Here is a 23,644-nt window from a genome sequence, read left to right as displayed (position 1 = left end):
CTGGACCCCCTGTGTGAGTACCCCAATCGTTTCAATGACGAGCTGGGCCGGCTGCCCTTAAGTTACAGGATCGTTGTCGACCCGGCTGTTGAGCCTGTGGTCCGCCCTCCACACCGCGTCTCCTTTGCCATGAAGGACAAGGTGGAGTCGACTCTGCGCCACATGGTGGCCGTGGGCATCCTCAAGGAGGTGAGTGATCCCACCCGGTGGGTCTCCACCATGGTTGTTGCTGCAAAGAAAGATAAGAGTGAGCTTCGCATTTGTGGAGCATTCTCCTGGGGCCAGTTACAGGTTTCCCACGGGAGCTGCAAGCGGCAGAGAAATGATTCAGCTTTTTGCAGAAATTACAAGTCTTCGACAGCGCGGGGCACACATTAAACTGGTGTGATGCTGGTGGCCTTGCATAATCAAGGACAAGCTTGTGTAGATGGAGTTGATGGAAGGGAGTGTGATGGTCTGGGCTAGGTATATCCACAACTCCCTGCAATATTTTGCAGTCTTGGATGGGGCTGTTCCCAAAAAAATGATGTAGGGAGCGATGGAACTCATTTCAATCTGGCACTCGTGAAGGACAAATGGAGTGAAAATAGCTGGATCAAGGGAGATCAAAGACCAGAATAAGAGAATCAGGAGGAGATGGTTATGACATTGAAAACTGATCCAGGATATTTAGTAATTTACCTGAATAAGGGCAAAGAAGCACTGATTCAAATAAATAATGAAAGAAAATATTAGGATTGATAGCAGGATGTTCTTTGCATTTTTGATGGAGTAGTGAGGCAAACTTTCTGAAATCACACCAACTCTTTGCATGTTGTAGCAAGTTTGTGGGAAGGCCCTGAGCGTGCATCACATTGGATAACGTGAGATAGTCTTTGTTACAATTAAAGTTAGGTGGTCTGCGTTACTATGATGTGACCAGATTTCAATTTTTTTTTTTCAAATCCCATAATTAGTTTGTAAAATGAAACCTCAAGGCTGTTAAGATCTGATTTGATATAATGTGGAAGCTAGTAATACATTTACAGCGGCAATCTATCAGATTAACCTTGTTGCATGTATCATTTTCCATTGGAATGCACACAGTAAGCCCTAACAAAATGTTTATTCCATTTAAACATATTGATAAAATATTCTTTGAGGCCTGCTTGCCTCTGTGCCTGAATTTCTGTTGGGTATTGTTGGTGAAGTTCCTTTGGATGTGTGACCATCATTGTTTGCATCTTTTAGCAATACCAAATGACTTTTTTTTTGCCTACTTCATTTGTAATTTTGATAGAAGGAAATTGAACCTAAATGAACAGACATTTTATCGGTTGAAAGGCATGTTGATAAAGAGCATTTGGTACCTCAAACCAGCTGCACCTTTCAATAAGCCCATGACTGATCAGATGACCAATTGTCATTTTTCAGGCCTGTCTACATATTTCTTGATTCCTTAAATTCACAGAAAGCAATCTACATCTATTTTAAATGAACTCGGCAACTAAGCCAATTTAGTCCTCTAGGAGAAAATGCCATGAGTTCATGGCCCTTTGGGCGAAGAAATGTCTCCTAATCTCATGTCAAAATGGTCTGATTTATTTTGAGACTGCAACGTTTGATTCTGCTCTCTTTAGCCAGAGGGAACATCCTCCTCATATTTCCCCTGCCAAACCCTCTTAAGAATTCTGTATGTTTTAAAGATAACCAAATTCCTTGGGAAAAGAAGACCTTGTCATTCAATCTATGATCTGTGATCCCCTCTGACTCCATAATCCCTGACTATTCAGCAAACCTGCCACCACTGGATCCAACATGATAAATTCTCATACAGTAAATATGTCTTTTTGGAGGGTGACTAAAATGTTAAACAATACTCCAGATTACAGTCTCACCTGGCCCCATGTAATTGTATTTTTATTATGTTTACATGGGGCCAGGTGAGACTGTAATCTGGAGTATTGTTTATTGATGGCAGGTTTGCTGAATAATTGCTTGATTTAACCTCCACCCTCTCATAATAATGACTGACGTACTATTTGCTGCTTTAAGTGCCTGCTGAACCTTCATGTTAGCTTTTGGTGATGTGTACATGGGCACCCTTGTTCCTTTGAATATCAGAATTTGGAAACCTTCCCCCGATTAAATAAATGAATTCTGCACCTCTGTTTTTTTTTTATACTCGTACGTATTTTTTTCACAAGGATGGTCTGTAAGGTTAGATCACATGGGATCCAAAGTGAGTTATCTTTTTGTATACAATGTTAGCTTGATGGAAGGAATCAGATGGTGGTAGTAGAGGGTTGTTATTCAGATTGGAGGCTTACAACTATTGGTGTGCCACTGGATCAATGCGGTGTTCGCTGTTGATTGTCACATTAATGATTTGGATGAAACTGCAGGTGGCGTGATTAGTACGTTTGCAAATTATACCAAATTTAGTGATATAGTAGATAGTGAAGGTGGTTCTGTAAGGTTCATAGCGGGTCAAGATCAACTGGGAATGTGGCCAAAGGAATGTCAGATGGAATTTAATTCATCTTTCTTGTACCATCTGCTACCATCCTGACTTTCACACCTCTTCTTCTTTCCCTATCTTACACTCTTTTGTCTCTTTTTCACCTCCAGTCTTTGTCGCTAACCCCACATATTCGCCAATCACACCACCCCCTCACCCCCTTCCTCAGTTGCATTCACCTATAACTTGCCAGGGTTTTCCCACCACCAACCTCTCTGTTCCGACTTTCTTCCCTCTACTCCATCTGCCTGAAAAGGGACCCAACCCAAAACATCATCATTGAATTCTCCCAATTTTGCTAGCCCTTGCTGTCTCCTCCCCTTCCTTAACCCTCGAGTTGTCTCCTCCCATCCCCCCGCCCTCGGGCTCCTCCTCCTCCCTTTTTCCTTCCTTCTCCCCCCCACCCCCCATCAGTCTGAAGAAGGGTTTCGGCCCGAAACGTCAACTATTTCCTTCGCTCCATAGATGCTGCTGCACCCGCTGAGTTTCTCCAGCAATTTTGTGTACCTTCCAAAACATCATCTATCCTTTTCCTCCACAGATGGTATCTGACCCGCTGAGTTCCTCTGGCAGTTTGTTTGTTGGTGAGACTTGAAGGATTGTATGCTTTTCTGGTCACCGTGCTATAGGAAGAATGTGATAAAACTAGAAAGGGTACAGAAATGATTCACAACGATGTTGCCGGGATTGGATTGAATTACAAATGGGAGACTGGATGGACTGGTCTGTTTCCCCTGGAGTGATGGAGGCTGAAAGTTGACCTTGTAGAGATTAATTAAGTCATGAGAGGCATAGATAGGATGGATGGTCATAGTCATTTTTCCATGGTGAGGCAATTTAAAATGAGAGGGCATAGGTTTAAGGTGAGAGAAGGATTTAACAGGGACCCAAGGTGCAAGTTTTCCCACAATGGTGTTTCATTGGGGCAAACAGCCAGAGGAAGTGGTAGAAGCGGGTACAATTACAATATTTAAAATATATTTAGACATATACATGGATAGGAATGATTTAGAGGGATATCGACCAAATGCAAGAACATTGAATTAGCGTTAGTAGGGATTGTAGTGGCCAATTGGCTTTATTTTGTGTGTCATTAATTATGGCATTTGCCTTTAAATTTTAGTCTGCCCGTAGTTATGTGGGTGGGATTTATTACGTAGTAGGTGGCGTGTTTGCTGCTGGGTTCGCTTGCGCAAAGGCTGTTAGGAGTTAGTTTAGTTTGAAGGACCATGGCTGAAGATATAACCTTTTAACCATGAACGTTTTCTAACATTTCTAAATGATAAACTGAAGTTTGACAAAGTTTAAAATGTACGAGTGAAAGGTTGGATGAATATCTTACTGTTTTTCTTCACCAATAAAGAAACTATTAATCAAAGACTGTGTTATGAAGATTTATCTTTCGAGAAGCTTTGACCTGAAGGACGTGAAAACTTACATGCGTATCGAAACAACATACTCCTAATGCTATGCTTTCTCCAGAGTGGCTAGAGAGATAACAGTGATCTCTTGAACGATATAATAATCTGCCGCTACAGGGATCTTGATTGGCATGGACTAGTTGTGCCAATGGGCCTGTTTCCCTGTTGTCTAACTCTGATTGACTGTCCATTTATATTCCAAATTTTTTATCAGCATGACCAAATGGAAGTGGTCAAAATCAAATCTGATTCAATCGCTGTTGGTGTGCATCCAATTCAATTGCTATATTTGTGGATAAGTTCAGGAGTGACATGCCACAAATTATTACTTTGTCTTCAAGCCAGAAATATTATGGCAACTTTCATTTAATATCACAGTACACTGTGGTGCTTGAGACTTTGACTAATTTACTATAATAACATATATATCATTTTATCCCGAGAGGCAGTAAACTAAGAGTACAGAGCTATATTTACAATGGGTAAAATACATCTTGGTCGTTATTCCTATGCTTGTTCTATGCAAATATTTTTTTCGGCCAAATCATTTGTACGAAATATGCATATTTATCCCCAGTGCTGTTTTGCAGTTTTATGAAGTATACTTGACTGATTTTCTTTGGTGACTATTTTACCTAAATCTATGTGACCAATAAAATAAGTAAACACATTTTAATTTTGTAATTTGACAATTTCAATCATAATGTCAGAATGAGTGAGATTTTCTTTTAATTTAAATGTCATTATCTCTACAGGGCTTATGGAATCCAGAGGGGGAAAATGTCAAAATCCCCATTGCTATCAAAGTGTTGAGAGAAGCAACCTCACCGAAGGCTAATAAAGAAATCCTTGACGTAAGCTATGATTGTGATTGTTTGTCTTAACACATGGGCCCTCTCTGTCCCTATCCATAAATATCTTAAACCTAATCGAACTGTGGTTACTGGTCCCAAAAGGCTCCTCAACAAACACTTCAGTCATTTGCCCTTCCCAATTTCCCAATACTAGATCCAGCATTGCCCTCTCACATGTGCAAGCCTCCACACACTACTTGAGAAAACTCTCCTGAACACTTTTGAGGAATTGCACCCCATTTAAACCCTTCACACTAAGATTTTTTCAAGTCAATATTGGGAAAGTTAAAATCCCCTGCTACAACAACCTTATTTGACCTGCAGCTGTCTGCAATCTCCTGGCATATTTGTTCTTCTAATTCCCATTGACTATTTGGGGGTCTGTAGTACACCCCCAACAAGGTGACCATTCCTTTCTTGTTCCTCAGCTCCACCCACATAGCCTCACGAGACAAACCATTTGTAATGTCATCTCTGACCACTGCCGTGACTTCCTCCTTAAACAACAATCCCTCTTCATCCCTTACCCCTGTCTCTCCTGAAGCTCCTGTAAGCTGCCAGTGCTGCCCCTTCCTTAACCAGGTTTCAGTAATGGCTACAATGTCCCAGTTGGTCGTACCTATCCATGCCCTAAGCTGATCCGCCTTACCAGTCAAGCCCCTTGCATTAAAATATGTGCAGTTTAAACCAATCCTCCTTCCTCGCTCTCCACCTTTCACTTGCCTATTCTGTTCATTAATCTTTTCCTCACCACCCTCCTTACCAACTTCTAACCTCTCACGTGCCTCTGTCCTGTATGAGAACCCATCCCCCTGCCAATCTCCCTGATTTCTCTAACTTCAAGTAACCCTTGCTTTCCCTCTCTCTCCACCCCTCTCCCTTCCCAGTTCTCCTACCAGTCTGACTGTCCCTGCTTACATTTTATCTCTGTTTGCTTGATGGTTACCTTCTCCTAGCTAACAATGATCTATTCTACATTTTCCTTGAACTCCAACCCCTTTGATGGCTCCTTCTCACACCTTACACTTCCTTATCTCTGTATCTCCCCCTCCCCCGATTCTCAGTCTAAAGAAGGGTCTCGACCCGAAGAGTCACCCATCCCATCTCTCCAGAGATGCTGCCTGTCCCGCTGAGTTACTCCAGCATTTTGTGTCTATCTTCAGACATTCACTTTGTTTGCCCTCCAGTAAAAGGGAGAGCAGCAGTTCAGCAAAAGAGGTGGAAAGACAGGGCTCCTTTTATATTTTGTTGTGGTGTAGTAATATTAATTATTTTAATGAACATGCCAAATAGTTATTTTTTACACAGCAGATTTAATTTACTTAATTTGATTTTTCAACTTTTGTTATGTTGTGCTTGTGTGTTTTTTTTTAATATTTGAAAATGTGTTACTAGGTTCAGAGTCAAATTTTCTAAAGTATGAAAAACTATTTTTTTATAATAATGGCTACAAAAGATGTTGAGTAGCAGAGGGGGAATCATGTTCAGATGTTCTCATACAAGAAATTATAATTCTATTACTGCATGAGATCAATACTGACATTTCAAAAAGTACAAGGATTTCAGTGCTGCTTAAGGTAAATGTTGCAAGATCACTACCCAACAGAAGGAGCAATATATCTGAGATGACTAGTTCAAGGCTCCATGCAGTTATTAATATTCATTTCAATGTAGAGAAATAGATTACCATGAGACAGACCCATTCTAATAATCTTCATATTCCTGACAATGGCTTTTCCAAAAATTCATTACCACAGAGCAAATCCCAAGAGAACAACTGGGAATGCAAGACATAATTCAGCAAGGTCATTGTGCACTTGTGAGAGATTGCAGGATAAGCAAAAATGAACAAAGAATGATGGCCTGAAAGCAGTGTTTCAGGAGGCTCTCAGAAAAATACACAAAAGATTAATTGAAGGTGGTAATTAGAGTTTAATGGCGTATTAATCAAAGTTTATGCGCTTGAAATGCTTTAGAAAATCTATTGATTTAAAGAAAGCCTAAAGCATTTAACTTTTCCATGACATATTGTGGTAAAATGGAGCATTTGTTAGGAAAGAGTGTGAGTTAATATTTTAGTTCCTTGTCTAAATTTTTACAATGCATTTCGATGAATTTCATACATGTTTAAAATTTTAATTTTCTGGTGAGCAATCTTCCATGCAATTCCTAACTACTGAAAACAGCAGTCATTGCCTGCATTTCCTTACCGAATGGTATGTGTACCTTAACAGCACCTTAACAACCCTAAATCCTGCAATTATGGGTGTTGACCAGGAGCGTAAAACCCACCACCATACCACTATGACTACCTGAAAATTGGCAATATCTCACGTTTGCATTTATTGCAATGCCTTTAATCTTGCATTGCATCCTAAGATGCTTTACGCCAATTTCATTTGATGAAATGAAATGAAATGAAATGAAATGAAATGAATGAAATGAAAATGAAATGATTCAATTTATTGTCATTGTCAGTGTACAGTACAGAGACAACGAAATGCATTTTTTAGCATCTCCCTTGAAAGGGAGACACAGGGCGTCGCGGTGTGCCCGCGCCTGCCGCCGTAATTACAATTACAGGCAAAGGTGGTGAAGTGTCGCCCAAGGACAGACAGTATGACTCCAAGCTGAACCAACTACCTTCCGGCGCCAGCCGAGCCCATTGTGCTAATGATACCATGTAGCTAACTAGCCAGTTGCAGTCATAAAAAGCTACGTTTTGAGGGGAGTTGTGAAAAAGATGGTGGTTGCAAACAGGGAAATGTAGGCACCGAGGGAATGTTGTAGAATAGAGTGCCCTAAGAGTACAAGTACACTAAGGAAGACACAAACAATCTCCCAGATGTACTGGAGGACAGAGGATCCAAGGGCGTAGAGGAACTGAAAGAAATTTTCATTAGGCGAGAAATAGTATCAGGTAGGTTAATGGGACTGAAGGATGATAAATCCCCTGAGCCGGATGGTCTGCATCCCAGGGTCTTCAGGGAGGTGGCTCAAGAAATGGTGGATGCATTGGTGATCATTTTCCAATGTTCATAGATTCAGGATCAGATCCTGTGGATTGGAGGATAGCTAATGTTATACCACTTTTCAAGAAAGGAGCGAGAGAGAAAACAGGGAATTACAGACCAGTTAGCCTAACTTTGGTGGTGGGAAAGATGCTGGAGTCAATTATTCATTTGGATAGCAGTAAAATAATTAGTCCAAGTCAACATGGATTTATGAAAGGGAAATCATGCTTGACTAATCTTCTGGAATTTTTTGAGACAGGTAAAATGGATGAAGGGTAGCCAGTGGATGTAGTGTATCTAGACTTTCAGAAAGCCTTTGATAAGGTCCCGCACGGGAATCTGGTGACTAAAATTAGAGCACATGGTATTCGGGGTAGGGTGTTGGCGTGGATAGAAAATTGGTTGGCAGACAGGAAGCAAAGAGTAGGAGTGAACGGGTCCTTTTCAGAATGGCAGGCAGTGGTGAGAGGAGTGCCTCAAGGCTCGGTGTTGGGACCGCAACTGTTTACCATATATATTAATGATTTGGAAGAGGAAATTAGGAGCAACACTAGCAAGTTTGCGGATGAAACAAAGCTGGGTGGCAGTGTGAACTGTGAAGAGGATGTTAGGAGGTTGCAGGGTGACATGGACAGGTTGAGTGAGTGAGCAGATGCGTGGCAGATGCAGTATAATATAGATAAATGTGAGGTTAACCACTTTGGCGGCAAAAACAAGGGGGCAGATTATTATCTCAATGAGGTAAGGGGGAGGTACAGTGAGACCTGGGCGTCCTTGTACACCGGTCACTGGAAGTTGGCTTACAGGTACAGCAGGCTGTGAAGAAAGCTAATGGAATGTTGGCCTTCATAACAAGAGGATTTCAGTATAGGAGTAAAGAGGTTTTTCTGCAGTTGTGTAAGACCACATCTGGAGTATTGTGTACAGTTTTGGTCTCCTAATTTCAGGAAGGACATCCTTGTGATTGAGGCAGTGTAGCGTAGGTTCACGAGATTGATCCCTGGGATGGTGGAACTGTCATGTGAGGAAAGATTGAAAAGACTAGGCTTGTATTCACTGGAGTTTAGAAGGATGAGGGGGTATCTTATAGAAACATATAAAATTATAAAAAGGACTACAAGCTAGATGCAGGAAAAATGTTCCCAATGTTGGGTGAGTCCAGAACCAGGGGTTACAGTCTTAGAATAAAGGGGAGGCCATTTAAGACTGAGGTGAGAAAAAAAATATTCACCCAGAGAGTTGTGAATTTGTGGAATTTCCCTGCCACAGAGGGCAGTGGAAGCCAAATCACTGGATGTATTTAAGAGAGAGATAGATAGAGCTCGAGGGGCTAGTGGTACCAAGGGATATGGGGAGAAGGCAGGCACGGGTTATTGATTGGGGACAATCAGCCATGATCACAATGCACCTATTTTCTATGTTTCTATGTTTCTAAAATGGTATCGTAATAGACAGAGTATTGAAGAAGGCTTTAGCATACTGGTCTCATCATTAAGGGAATTGAGGACAGATGTTGACTCATTATGTTGCAAATGTCCAAGGTGAGACCACACTTGCAGCGTTATGTTAAGTTTTGGATGCCCAGCTATAGAAAGAATGCCATTCAATTGAAAAGAATGCAGAAAAGATCGATGAGGAAACTGCCAGGATGAAAGACTAAGCTACAGGGAGAGTCTAATAAAATAATGTTCTAGGACAGGCGAGAACTTTATTCCTTGTAGGACATTGAAGGATATATAGAGATGTATAAAAAGGTGATAAAAGGGTATAAAAACATGAAGGGCATAGATAGGGTGAAAGCACAACATTTTCCCAGGATTGATGAGCCACATAGGTATGAGTATATAGGTTTAAGGCAAAAGAGAAAAGATTTAATAGGAACCTGAATTGGAAAGGATGATAGGGTGGTTCAAAGTGCATAAAAACTGCCATTTTATGAGAATTTCTGGAGCAGATGTGTAGTGGAATGAGATGAGTCAAAGGGTGGTATGTGGAATGAGCTATCAGAAGAAGTGATTAAAGGGAGATGTAAGAACATTTCAGACTTTTGGACATATACATAGATAACAAATGTTTATGAGGACATGGGTCAAACAGTGGCAAATCGGATGAGATTAGATGGGCCTTGTGATATTGTTGGATGCATTGTTCAGAAACGCCTGTTTTCAGCTTACATGGCTCTGACAGTGAGGTTTAGATGGAAACTCCACAGCTTTAATTGAACTCTAAAAGCTGAAAACATTGCATGAATAATTATAATTAGGATTGCAAAAGAAGGCAGAATTGGTGAAGCACAGCTTTGCATCAGAGAATGGTGTTGGCAAAGATTGCAGCGAGGAAAATGGGACGCTATGACAGGTTTTCAAAACCAGGATGATAATTTTAGCAATGAGATATTGCTGAAGTGGGAGCCAACACATTGAGGTAGTGGGTGAGCAGGACTTGATTCACATGGGAGGGCTGGTCCCCAATGCAATATTCCACCTTTCCACCAATTGCAATATTGGTGGCCAGTGGGGGAGGAGGGGAGCTTTCTGGAGCGCTAGTATGGGTGTTGTAGGCCAAAGGGATTGGTTTCCAGAGGGCTAGTATGGACTGTGGGCCGAATGGATTCTTGGGCTGGCAGCTCAGTCACTCAGGCCTGGTGGGCTGGCAGCTCAGTCACTGAGGGCTGGTTGGCTGGCAGCTCGTTCACTCAGGCTGGTGGGCTGGCAGCTCGGTCACTCAGGGCTGGTGGGCTGGCAGGTCAGTCACTCAGGGCTGGTGGGCTGGCAGCTCAGCCACTCAGGGCTGGTGGGCTTGGCAGTTCAGTTACTCAGAGCTGGTGTGCTGGCAGCTCAGTCATTCAGGGCTGGTGGGCTGGCAGCTCAGTCACTTAGGGCTGGTGGGCTGACAATTCACTCACGGCTATTCCTTGAAATTCCATTTCAAGCAGAGTGCAGTCCAGCAAATTCAATTTCATATCATTTCAAGCAGAGTGCAGGCCAGCAAATTCAATTTCATAGCATTTTAAGCAGAGTGCAGGCCATCAAATCTAATTTCATTGCACTCAAGCAGAGTGCAGGCCAGCAAATCCAATTTCATAGCACCTCAAGCAGAGTGCAGGCCAGCAAATCCAATTGCATACCACTTCAAGCAGAGTGCAGGCCAGCAAATCCAATTTCATAGCACTTCAAGCAGAGTGCAGGCCAGCAAATCCAATTTCATAGCACTTCAAGCTGAGTGCGGGCCAGCAAACACAATTTCATAGCATTTTAAGCAGAGTGCAGGCCGGCAAATTCAATTTCATAGCATTTCAACCTCCTAACAAATCATTTATTGCAAGTACATTGCAGACTCACATTTCAGTTGATTCACAACTTAGAATCACAGTCGTGGACTCTCCATCACAGAGTGACTGACTCAATTCCAGGCATCCGGGGTTTTATAGTCCTGCCCTCTCCCCAGAAGGGGGATACCTTCATCATGGTGATTGACAGGCGAGAGGACAAATCAGCTGATCTCAAGATTTTTTAACCACTCATAACTTTTTTATGTTTCAACAATCAGAAAAATCGTCGGGGCTGCCTCAGCAAAGGAGCACTGTGAGTAAGATGGCCAAAAATCATAGTGATATAAGGTAGCGGCTTTTCTAAAATCACTATACAGTGGTCAAGATGAGACTTTTAGTTATATAGATTTTTCCAAATTTCAACCCTGAATAAACTTGGAACTCTTAGAAAGATCTGAATGAGTTCAAGTCTCTGGAGGATCTAAAATGATAGGGTAGATCATAGTGCAAACTGCCAAATTTTGAGGATTTTGTGAGCAGATGTGCATGGAATGAGATGTCAGAAGCAGTCTTATTAATGGAGCAGGCATGTGGTTGGAAGTTCATCTCAGTCTCAGACGTAATGGCTGAGCTGTGAACAAGGTTATTCAGATTCCAGAAAAAGTCGGGGACAAGCAACTATATGATGAGGACCAAACACAATGTCTTCATGTCTTCCCAGAGTTTCGTTAGAGAAACTTTTTTCTTATCCAGGATTGGATATATGAGAAGCAGCCTGACAATTCAGAGGCAGTGTAACGATCAATAGAGATAATGGAAAGTTAATACCAGCGTGTTATCAACATGCATTTTAAACATGACGTAATTTTGAATTACTCTGATTAGGTCAGAACACGTTGGTGAGAAATTTGATGTCTAAACATTTAAATTATATCTTGTGTATTTATTTAACTTTCTGACCACTGTGGGCAGAACATCAATTCATTTTCTAATGTTTACTGGATTAACTTTAGTTACTTAAGCAAAACACAAGGTGCTGGAGTAATGGGCCTGTCCCACTTAGGCGACTTTTTAGGCGAGTGCAGGAGACTCTGCGCTCGCCACATGGTCGCCACATGTTCACTAGTGGTCTCTGGTGAGTCTCCTTCATGGTCGCGAGGAGTTCCCGCATCCTGGGAACTAGTCACGGCCTCAGTATGGTCGCCGCAAATATTTCAACATTTGAAACATTTTCTGCGACCAGAAATTGGTCGCCATGGAGAAAATCGATAATCCTGTAGTCATAGGTGTAGTTGTAGTGGGATCGCCATGTAGTTATAGGTAGTCGAGGTAGTTGTAGGTAGTTTTAGTTAATCGCCTTTGCTGACCAGTCATTTTCATTGGCTCATTGAGGAAAAAAAAACGTAAGCAGGAATTTTCAGAACCAAGGATAACCGACCGGTAATGTTAAATGTCTGCTGAACTTCACAGCTATGTATCTCTGGCTTATTAAAAGTTGTCTGGCTTCTTAAAAGTGTGTCCACTCCTTTTCCCCCCTTCTCTCCCCTTCTCCCCTCTTTTAAAGGACGTACCATACACTGTTCTAACCGTCTTAACCTTCCTGTTCATCGCGGTGGGTGTCTGTATCACCTTGGTTTTGCACCATGTGAATTTCAGACAGCACTCCCCCGCTTGCCCTGGCCCCCGCCTTTACGATGTGTTTGTGTGTGTGTTCCACTCTGACAGTCGCCGTTCCAGTTCCTGGTTTTTCAGGCGACTGCCGGTAACTTGACAGTCGCCGGCAGTCCACTGAAAAATCGCCTAAGTGGGACAGGCCCATAACTCAGCGTGTCAGGCATATCAGTGGAGTGGACCATTCTTCAAGATTCTAGCATCTGTGGTTCCTCGTCTCAGATTTAATCAACCAGTTCTTTGTCTACAGAAGACAACAATATCTTCATGTACTTTCTCCTTGCAGGAAGCATATATGATGGCCAGTATCGACCATCCCCATGTTTGCCGGTTACTGGGAATCTGTCTCACTTCGACTGTGCAGCTTGTCACTCAGCTGATGACCCATGGCTGCTTGTTGGACTACATACGAGAAAACAAAGAAAATATTGGTTCACAATATCTTCTCAACTGGTGTGTACAGATAGCAAAGGTAGGCAAACAACCTGATCGCTGGCAACAATACAGAATTTATTGACATGTTTCTGAACAAACTTGCTCAAGCGAGATGCAACACTGGATAGGAATTTTGTAATCATTTAATATTAAATGTTGATTCCTATTTGTGTGGTCAGCAATTTTAAATTAGCTGAATATAAATTATTTGAATAGGTTAATACACTGCTCCGATGTGCCTTTAAATTCCAAATTTATATCTAGAAAGATCTTGAACTAGGACAAGATTTGAAAAATGTAGGAGAAAATAGGATAAATCGCTGGTAGTGATTAGCTAAAGCCAGGGGCACTGGAAGTAAATAAAAGGCTGTGTAGCTTTGAAGACTTGGAATGAAATAGGTCATATTGTGATGAGTAGTGATTTAATTTAAATAAAGCAATGACCTGAAGCACTGCTGAACAAAGGAAGTTAATAGCCATGAGCGTTGATTTTATTTGTCTGAAAGTGTGTGGTGTTGACCATTTAGAGATAGTGTGGAAACAGGCCATTGGGCCCACTGAGTCTGTGCCAACCAGCAATCGTCCTGTACACTAACACTACCCTATAAACTGGTGACAATTTACAATTTTACTGAAGCCAATTAACCTACAATTAAACTCTTTGGAGGGTGGGAGAAAACCGGAGCACCCGGAGAAAATCCATGCAGTCACAGGGAGAATGTACAAACTCTGTACAAAAAGCACACATGGTCAGGATCTTACATGGGTCTCTGGTGCTGTTAGGCAGCAGCTCAGCCACTTTCAGTTGCATTGGGGATGTGCGGCAAGAATTTGTCTTCAGTTTTTGCATTAGTATTACGGTTATAAATTTATTGAATGTTTTTATTGTTATATATTATCTGTGTGTATTGCGTTTATGGACATGTTAAGCTGCTATAAGCAAGAATTTAATTGTTCTATTGTCGGTACATATGACACTTAAACACTCTTGACCTTTTGAGTGACTAAAGAACAGCTCACATCCTGTTTCAATGGAAACAGGCAACTTTTCAGCAGTCGGGGAGAGCTGGTCATAGAAACCATTTTATTTCAGTGGTTTAGTTCACTCTATTGATCGCCATGCAGGCGGTAGGAGTTATGCAGCAGCCTTTTGAAATGTCTCAAATCCAAAACCCTTGCTGATTGTACTGCTGCAAGTAACAATTTAGTTGTACTGTTTTGGGACATATGACAATAAAATACTCTTGGCTCTACCATTTTTTTATTGCTGATTTCCAGCATTGTGTGATACTTTCGCTTTTTCTTCTTTATTGTTGAACACCAACACTTTTGAGATAAAGGCCAGCATACCACTGTTCTTCCTAATACACGTTTGAGTTTATACACTGGATTGCAATGGGAACTAACTCTCCCCTACCCCACGCACCCCACCATCACCATTAAATAAGATCATGACGAAGCAGATTGCAACCTCAACTTTGCATCCCTGTAACCTTTCAGCCTTTTGTGTATGATGAATCAGCCTACTTTGCCTTAAAAATATCCAAAAGCTCAAGTAGAAAAGGCTTTCAACAACTTTCACCCCTCAGGGAAAAATACAGCCTAATTTCAGTGTTAAATAGGTGATCCCTTCATCTTAGAGTGGCCTCCCCGGGGAAATTCTTCCCCGGGAGAAACGTGCTCCCTACATTCACCCTGTCAGAATTCCGCAGCCTCACATATAAATCAAACAAATCCTCCTCATTCTTCTAAACAACAACGCATGAAAACCCATCTGTCAAATCATTTCCTCATAAAGTAACCCATCCATACTATGATCAGTGTAGTGAATCTTCTCTGAACTGGTTCCAAGGGATTAACATCCTTTAATAAATAAGGAGACTAATACTGTGTGAAATACTCTTGATGTGGTCTCAACGTTGTTCAGTAAAACTCCCTATATTTGTACTCTATTTCACAAGCAATAAAGTAACATTTAACGAGTTTCCTTAATTGCTCACAATCTCTGCTTACCAGTCCCTTGCAAATCGTGCCCTAGATTCCTCTGTATCTCAAAGGTCACACTCATCATTTAGATAATCCTTATTTTATTTTTATATTCCTATCAATATAGACAATTCCACATTCTCTCAACATGCTTCATTTACCAGATCTTTGTCTACTCATTTAATATGTCTATATCTCTCTGTGGCCTCATTCAGTCCCCTTCACTTCATTTACCTGCTGGACATCCACCTTGATTTTTCAGGTTTTGTGACAAGGCATGTAAACCTGTCTAACCATCAGCATTTAATTCTCCTAAAATTTAAAAATTATTCTGTTTTTCTATTCTTCCCAGGTAAATGAATGATCACCTTTCTTGCCATTCACTTAATCTGCTGGATTTTTTCCACATCCTCCCAGTTTACGTTCCACTAGTTTTGATTCTGAATATGTTACACTCAGTTCCTTTATCTATTATTAATGATTGTAAATAGCTGAGGTCTTAACACTATCTCTTTTCTCTACTAATAACTGACTGCCCACCTGGAAATAAACCATTTTCCCAATCGTTTGGTTTGCATCAACCCCCCATTTGAAATATATTAATGTCACAAATCGTTTTATGTAACCAACATTTGTGTGGCATTTTGTTAAATTCTGCTTAAAAGAAAGATATACCATGATTTTCTTGTATCTGCCCTATCGACTGGAGCACAAATAAACTATCAAACACAATTCCCCTTTCATAAAGTGATGTTGATTCTTTTACTCACATTGTGATTTTACGTGTTTTCTATTCCTGAATAATTGTGAAAATCCCTGGCTACTGATATCAAACTAATTACTCTAGTTCCCTATTTTTCCGATTCCTCTTTTTTAACATTTGTGTTGCTGTTGCCATTTTCAATTTTTATAATAAATGAAGGGAAATTCAACAGATTGCAGCCATCTTCTGCAGAAATCTTTGTTATTATTATAGGATATAGGCCATCAAATACCAAAGGGATTTGGTAGCTTTTAGTTGATACTTGGTGGTTAAGACATAAATGGCATTGTCTAATTTTGTTGGAGGGCCTGAGCAGATTGGCCATTGGAATAAACCTAGGATTATGTTATCTTCTTAAATGAAGGAGTCCAGGATGAGCAAATATGAGCTCATTTTGCTTATAAATGACCAACATATTTGTTTTGGGTACAGGAGAAAGTAATGAATCTAAGATCAAAAGTGTGGAAGAATTTAAATTATTTAATATTTCTTGCTGTTTGGTGTCAATGGAAGTAAGACTAAATTGGATATAAAATCTAACAGGATTTTTTTTTCCCACACACAGGGAATGAGCTATTTGGAAGAGCGCCGGTTAGTACACCGGGACTTGGCAGCCCGAAATGTTCTGGTAAAGGCACCTCAGCACATAAAGATTACAGACTTTGGACTTGCCAGACTTCTGGATGTGGATGAAAAAGAATACCACGAGGATGGTGGCAAAGTAAGAGCTTGGTTCTCTGTGTTACAAGCGGGAATGAAGCACAGGTGTCATAATGAATTATCAATGATTACTGATACCATGTATTCTGCTGTAATCAGATACAACCATAATGCATGTTGGTAGTGGAATCATCATGGAATAGTAGGTGACCATTAACCATCTGTATCTGACTCAGCCTTGTGCTTCAGCAGAAAGTCTTGGTAAAGAAACGAGAGAACAGTAGCATTATGGTTGTCGTTTGATAGTAAGGGTTACAGAAAGCGTATAAGTGGGTGGATTTTTCTGTATTGCTAATCAAAGTCTCATATCATTACCTCTTTAATAAATCAAACAAAGAACTCCAGTCAATTTAATACCGATGTAAGCAGCTTTTCTGTGTTGCATTTTTAATGGATAAACACAATTAATCTTGCAAACAGGTGATCTGACTTGGATTCTCAATGATGACAAAATTACCCTGAAGCTTAGCAGATGTGTACATTTAATAGAATCTGTTATGTGTTGCTTCAACTATCTTAAGTTATCAATTATATTAACTTACTGGACCAAGTGCAGACCCGTTGGGTCTGTTCCCCCAACGTGCGGTTGTGGGGGGGGGGGGGGGGCGGCATGCAGCATCACACACTAACTACCCCCTCCCGCACTCACGCTAATAGAGGGGAGGAGGGGGGAGAGAGAGAGAGAGGGGGAGAGAGAGAGGGGGGGGGAGGGGGAGGGGGGGGGGGGGGGGGGGGTGGGGAGGGGGGGGGGGGGGGGGGGGGGGGGGGGGGGGGGGGGGGGAGGGAGGGGGGGGAGGAGAGGAGGGGGGGGGGGAGGGGAGAGGAGGGGGGGGGAGAGGAGGGGGGGAGGGGGGGGGGAGGAGAGGGGGGGGGGGGTGAGAGGAGGAGGAGGGGGGGGGAGAGGAGAGGAGGGGGGGGAGGAGAGGAGAGGAGGGGGGGGAGAGGAGGAGGGGGGAGAGGAGAGGAGGGGGGGGGGAGGGAGAGGAGGGGGGGGAGAGGAGGGGGGGAGGAGAAGAGAGAGGAGAGGAGGGGGGGGAGAGGAGAGGAGGGGGGGAGGGAGAGGAGGGGGGGGGGGAGAGAGGAGGGGGGGGAGGAGAAGAGGGGGGGAGAGGAGAGGAGGGGGGGGGGAGGGAGAGGAGGAGGAGGAGGGGGGAGGGGAGAGGAGGAGGAGGGGGAGGGGGGGGAGGGGGGAGAGGGGAGGAGGAGGAGGGGGGAGGAGGAGGAGGGAGGGAGGGAGGGAGGGGGGAGGGGGAGGGAGGAGAGGGGTAGGAGGAGGAGAGGGGGAGAGAGGAGAGAGGGGGGAGAGAGGAGAGGGGGGGGAGAGGGGAGGGGGGAGAGGAGAGGGGGGGAGAGGGAGGGAGGGGGGGGGGAGGGAGGGGGGGGGGGGGGGAGGGGGGGGGGAGGGGGGGGGGGGGGGGGGGAGGGGGGGGGGGGGGGGAGAGGGGGGGGGGGGGGAGAGAGTGCCTTTTTACTTCAACCCAAACCCAAATAACCATTTGCAGGCAGTGCTTTTTTACCTCTAACCATATTTTCATTTTCAAACCAAATTAAGGGTACTCACAGTGCTGTAGACATTTGTCAGTGTCATTCAAAGCTCTGATTGAGGCACACCACTTGCAGAGACTGATTGAGGCACACCACTTGCAGGGACTGATTGAGGCGCACCACTTGCAGAGACTGATTGAGGCACACCACTTCCTGGTTTTATAGTCCTTCCCCCTCCCTCCAGCAGGGGCAGCAGAGAGAATGGGGAATGTTGTAAAAACATTAATATCTCTGTCAATTTTCATCGACGGGAAAAATCCTCGGCACACATACGGCGGAGGGGGGCTTTGAGCGAGGTGGCAAAAAATGACGGCCTTAGGTGGCAGCGTTCTCTCGGAAACCGCAGCACAGAAAGTCAAAACCGGTCAAGAACAGAGTTTTAGTAATATAGATTATCTTAGCCTTGTTAAAAATTCAGTAACTTTTGAATGGTTTGATTCCATGTTTTTAGTATTCTGGAAGCAAAATATTTTGTACTTTAATTAATAAGTGAGTTCGGTGTTCCGATTGAGCATGCCCAGGTCAAAGGTCACTATGCATAAACACCTTCATTTCTTCCATTTTTTCCTGCTTTGATTCTTCTCGGTACGAAAATGTTAATTTCAAACTATGAATTAGTTGTATTTATTGTTCATTTGTTAAAAGCTAGGATTATTTTGTCGTTTTTATTGCTTTATGCTTTGTGAATGAGCGAGATCGTGCTCGTCCGTGGTCGGGGTCGGGCCCGGGTCTCCGGCACAGCGGGCGCTGTTGAGTTGCTGCTGGGCCGTCCCTGTCCCCTCCCGGGTGTCCCGTCCCTGTCCGGCAGATGAGGCTGAAGAATTCCATTGCCTTGAAATTAGCAGAATAGTGAAATTCGACTCAGAAACTATCATTGTTGCGTTCCAATCTGGAATACATTAATTTTCCTATATTGTCACCACACGGCACCCCCGTCCTTCAGATTAAATATATTTTTACACATAAATTATGAATAAAGCTAAGAATTTATACACAGTTTCTTCAGCCAGCGCTTCGTTCACTTTTTCTTTATGGTTAATGATAAATCCCATGATTTCTTGCGTTTTTCAGAATACCGAACTCGCTTATGAGGCCAAATTTGCATGTGACCATATTTTTTGTGTATATTTGTTACAGATACAGGTTACTGGTTAGTGTCATATATACCAAGGTAATTCCCTGTTCACATGAAGCTCACAGAATAACAGTATACATATTGTAATGATGAATACAACAATAAATACAATGATGAGCACAAACTAGCAGAAAGGTGCAAGAATATCGTACAAAACCGAGTAGTATGAAGAATTGAAGGTCACCATTCAAGGACATAAAGTGGTGGGGTAACACAGCAGGTCAGGCAGCATCTCTGGAGAACATGGATAGGTGACATTTCATTTCATGACCTGTCTTCATATTCTCCAGAGTTGCTGCTTGTGACTGATGAAAGATCCTGAACTGAAACGTCACCTATCCATGTTCCCCAGATATACTGCTTTGCACGCTGAGTTACTCCACCATTTTGTGCCCTTTTGTGTAAACCTGCATCTGCTGAAGATCACCACTTTGCAGGTTTAGCTTGTCAAGAGCACAGTGGTGGCCATACCAGGCAGAGATGTATCCTATCAGAATGCTTTCTGTAGTGTATCTGTAGAAGTTTGAGACAATCCTCATAAACATGGTGAATCTTCTCAGATGCCAGAGAAAGTAAATATGCTGATAAGCTCCATGGATCACATGAAGCGTCAGTATGAGGAGACCACGTTAGGTTGCTGGTGACATGGACACCTTAAAGAACTTAAAGCTATCGTCCATCCCTATAGCAACTCCTTTGATGAGGACACTCCATTGATGGGTTCATCCCATGGCTTCCTTAGGTCAACATCCAACTGTTTCACTTGCTGAAATCAAAGACTAGGTTATTGTCCTGAAACCAGAGTGAGTGAAAGAGAGGGAAAGCAACCAAATTAATACATAAAAAGCAATGTGCTGGAGGAATTCCGTGAGACAGGCAGCATCTGTGGAGGGAAATGGACAGATGGTGTTTGAGTTAGACCTTTCTTCAGATTGTTGGAGTAGAGAGGAGATAACTGGAAAAGTGATCAGATACCATCACTGTATTTAAGATACATTTAGACAAACGTTTAAATAGGCAAGGGATAGCAGAATACATGCACTGATATGGGCAGATCGGATTAGAATAGATATACAAAAATGTTTGCGTGGACATTAATGGGGCAAAGCACCCATTTCTGTGCTGTAACTCTGACTGTAAACCCGGGCCATTTCTGCTGTAGAATATCAAACCTCTTTTCTCTACAGTTACCCATCAAATGGATGGCATTGGAATCAATCCTTCAGAGGACATTTACCCATCAGAGTGACATCTGGAGTTATGGTAAGTCATTGGATGTCCCGTTATTGTGAGTATTCCATCAATACCTTATTCCACTGTTTCTTTTAACCATGATCCCCCATCTACCATACCTCTGGGTGACAATCTTAGTTCCTCTTCCCATTCCACATTAGCAGAACAGGTGGCGGCTCTGTTCCCGGGCACCTTTCGTCTTGAGTAATAAATGTGTAGTTACTTAGAATTTATTTTCAGTATGTAATAAGGGTCCACCATGAAAATAGTCATAGGATTAAACAGAGCCAGCATAGATTTACAAAAGTACTGTGGCTGCTGCACTCCTTTCATTACATTTCAAAGTAGTCATTTGAGAAATCTTGTTCATGGAAAATTAATGTGACTGCTTCCTAAATAAACTATACCAAAAGGATTGACTGGGATGGAGGCAAGTAACTGATTTAAGTAACAGGATGATCGCAAATGGTTCAAGAAGGAACTGCAGATGCTGGAAGATCGAAGGTACACAAAAATGCTGGAGAAACTCAGCGGGTGCAGCAGCATCTATGGAGCGAAGGAAATAGGCGACGTTTCGGGCCGAAACCCTTCTTCAGACTGATGGGGGGTGGGGGGGAGAAGGAAGGAAAAATGGAGGAGGAGGAGCCCGAGGGCGGGGGGATGGGAGGAGACAGCTCGAGGGTTAAGGAAGGGGAGGAGACAGCAAGGGCCAGCAAAACTGGGAGAATTCAACGTTCATGCCATCCGGACGCAAGCAACCCAGGCGGAATATGAGGTGCTGTTCCTCCAATTTCCGGTGTTGCTCACTCTGGCAATGGAGGAGACCCAGGACAGAGAGGTCGGATTGGGAATGGGAGGGGGAGTTGAAGTGCTGAGCCACCGGCAGTTCAGGTAGGTTATTGCGGACTGAGCGGAGGTGTTCGGCGAAACAATCGCCCAACCTACGCTTAGTCTCCCCGATGTAAATCAGCTGACATCTAGAGCAGCGGATGCAGTAGATGAGGTTGGAGGAGATACAGGTGAACCTTTGTTGCACCTGGAATGACTGCTTGGGTCCTTGAATGGAGTCGAGGGGGGAGGTGAAGGGACAGGTGTTGCATTTCTTGCGGTTGCAACGGAAAGTGCCCAGGGAGGGGGTGGTACGGGAGGGAAGGGAAGAATTGACAAGGGAGTTGCAGAGGGAGCGGTCTTTGCAGAAGGCAGACATAGGGGGAGATGGGAAGATGTGGCGAGTGGTGGGGTCACGTTGGAGGTAGCGGAAATGGCGGAGGATTATTTGTTGTATTTGCCGGCTGGTGGGGTGAAAGGTGAGGACTAGGGGGACTCTGCCCTTGTTGCGAGTGCGGGGATGGGGAGAGAGAGCAGTGTTGTGAAGTATGGATGAGACCCTGGTGCGAGCCTCATCTATGGTGGCGGAGGGGAATCCCCGTTCCCTGAAGAACGAGGACATTTCCGATGCCCTGGTGTGGAACGTCTCATCCTGGGAGCAGATGCAGCATAGGCAGAGGAATTGGGAGTAGGGGATGGAGTCGGTGGTTGGTTTAGCTACAGTGATGTTATAGTTAATGAACGGTGAAATTTTAAAATATGATTGTAAATTACTTGAAAGTCTTTTTTCCCTTGGGAAAAGAAGGAAGCGAGGCTGCAGATAGTGGGAGCTCTGCGAATATGAGTGATGATGAGCTATAGAATGTGTTAGGAAATTACTTAACCTTAAAATTATTAACTCATGCTCTTAATTCCTGATAGAAATTAAATTGAGCATGCATGCAAACGGATAAATTATTACACATATAATGTGCTCTGCATTTCTAAATTTGGTTATCAATTTTTTATTTTGAGATCATTAGGTCTTTATTCGAAGACCAAAGTACATCCTGGAGGTTTTTTTTCAGTAGGTTTAATATCTGCTTTACTTTCTTTAGTTTAGAATTTCACTTTTATTAGGTTCACCACAAATTGGATTTGTAGATGACATACATGGTTGTCCAATGTGTACTCCTATGAAGCTAACTTCTGAGATAAAAGAATTAACATATAAACAAATGAGCCCTTTTGAGACTGCAGTATTATGCGTTATAAATGGCAGTTTTAGTTGACGTCTACAATAGACTGTTTCATTGAATCATTTGTCAGTGTCTGTAAGAAATGTATTGTGTAAGAAACAAAGCAAATTTTAATAATTTGTGACAAACTGTCTTGAATTGTTTCAGTGGTACCTTGCCTTAGAAAAACCTTGCCTTTTTAAAAAGGGAGGGAGAGAGAAAACGGGGAATTACAGACCAGTTAGTCTAACATCGGTAGTGGGGAAAATGCTAGAGTCAGTTATTAAAGATGGGATGGCAGCAGATTTGGAAAGTGGTGAAATCATTGGACAAAGTCAGCATGGATTTATGAAAGATAAATTATGTCTGACGAATCTTATAGAATTTTTCGAGGATGTAACTAGTAGAGTGGATAAGGGAAAACCAGTGGATGTGTTATATTTGGACTTTCAGAAGGCTTTCGACAAGATCCCACATAAGAGATTGGTATGCAAAAATAAAGCACACGGTATTGAGGGTTCAGTATTGATGTGGATAGAGAATTGGCTGGCAGACAGGAAGCAAAGAGTAGGAGTAAACGGGTCCTTTTCAGAATGGCAGGCAGTGTCTAGTGGGGTACCGCAAGACTCGGTGCTGGGACCCCAGCTATTTACAATATATATTAATAATTTGGACGAGGGAATTGAATGCAACATCTCCAAGTGTGCGGATGACATGAAGTTGGGGGGCAGTGTTAGCTGTGAGGAGGATGCTAGGAGGCTGCAAGGTGACTTGGATAGGTTGGGTGAGTGCGTAAATGCATGGCAGATGCAGTATAATGTGGATAAATGTGAGGTTATCCACTTTGGTGGCAAAAACAGGAAAGTAGAATATTATTTGAATGGTGGCCGATTAGGAAAAGGGGAGATGCAACAAGACCTGGGGGTCATGGTACACCAGTCATTGAAAGTAGGCATGCAGGTGCAGCAGGCAGTGAAGAAAGCAAATGGAATGTTAGCATTCATAGCAAAAGGATTTGAGTATAGGAGCAGGGAGGTTCTACTGCAGTTGT

At 42.8% G+C, this 23,644-nt stretch overlaps 1 protein-coding gene across 2 annotated transcripts in view; it reads left to right on the top strand.

Annotated features, from left to right (window-relative positions):
• The window catches only part of egfra (epidermal growth factor receptor a (erythroblastic leukemia viral (v-erb-b) oncogene homolog, avian)), a 256,774-nt gene that overhangs the window by 212,507 nt on the left and 20,623 nt on the right, over nt 1–23,644 (top strand). For both annotated transcript variants that reach the window (XM_055656891.1, XM_055656882.1), the window contains exons 19-22: nt 4,677–4,775; nt 13,018–13,203; nt 16,481–16,636; nt 20,503–20,578. In XM_055656891.1, the coding sequence (XP_055512866.1) occupies nt 4,677–4,775; nt 13,018–13,203; nt 16,481–16,636; nt 20,503–20,578 (517 nt within the window). The remainder of the gene's footprint in view (nt 1–4,676; nt 4,776–13,017; nt 13,204–16,480; nt 16,637–20,502; nt 20,579–23,644) is intronic.

Source organism: Leucoraja erinacea, chromosome 2 (genome assembly GCF_028641065.1).
Source record: "Leucoraja erinacea ecotype New England chromosome 2, Leri_hhj_1, whole genome shotgun sequence".
Taxonomy (NCBI): Eukaryota; Metazoa; Chordata; class Chondrichthyes; order Rajiformes; family Rajidae; genus Leucoraja; species Leucoraja erinaceus.
This window is presented reverse-complemented; position numbering and strand designations above follow the sequence as displayed.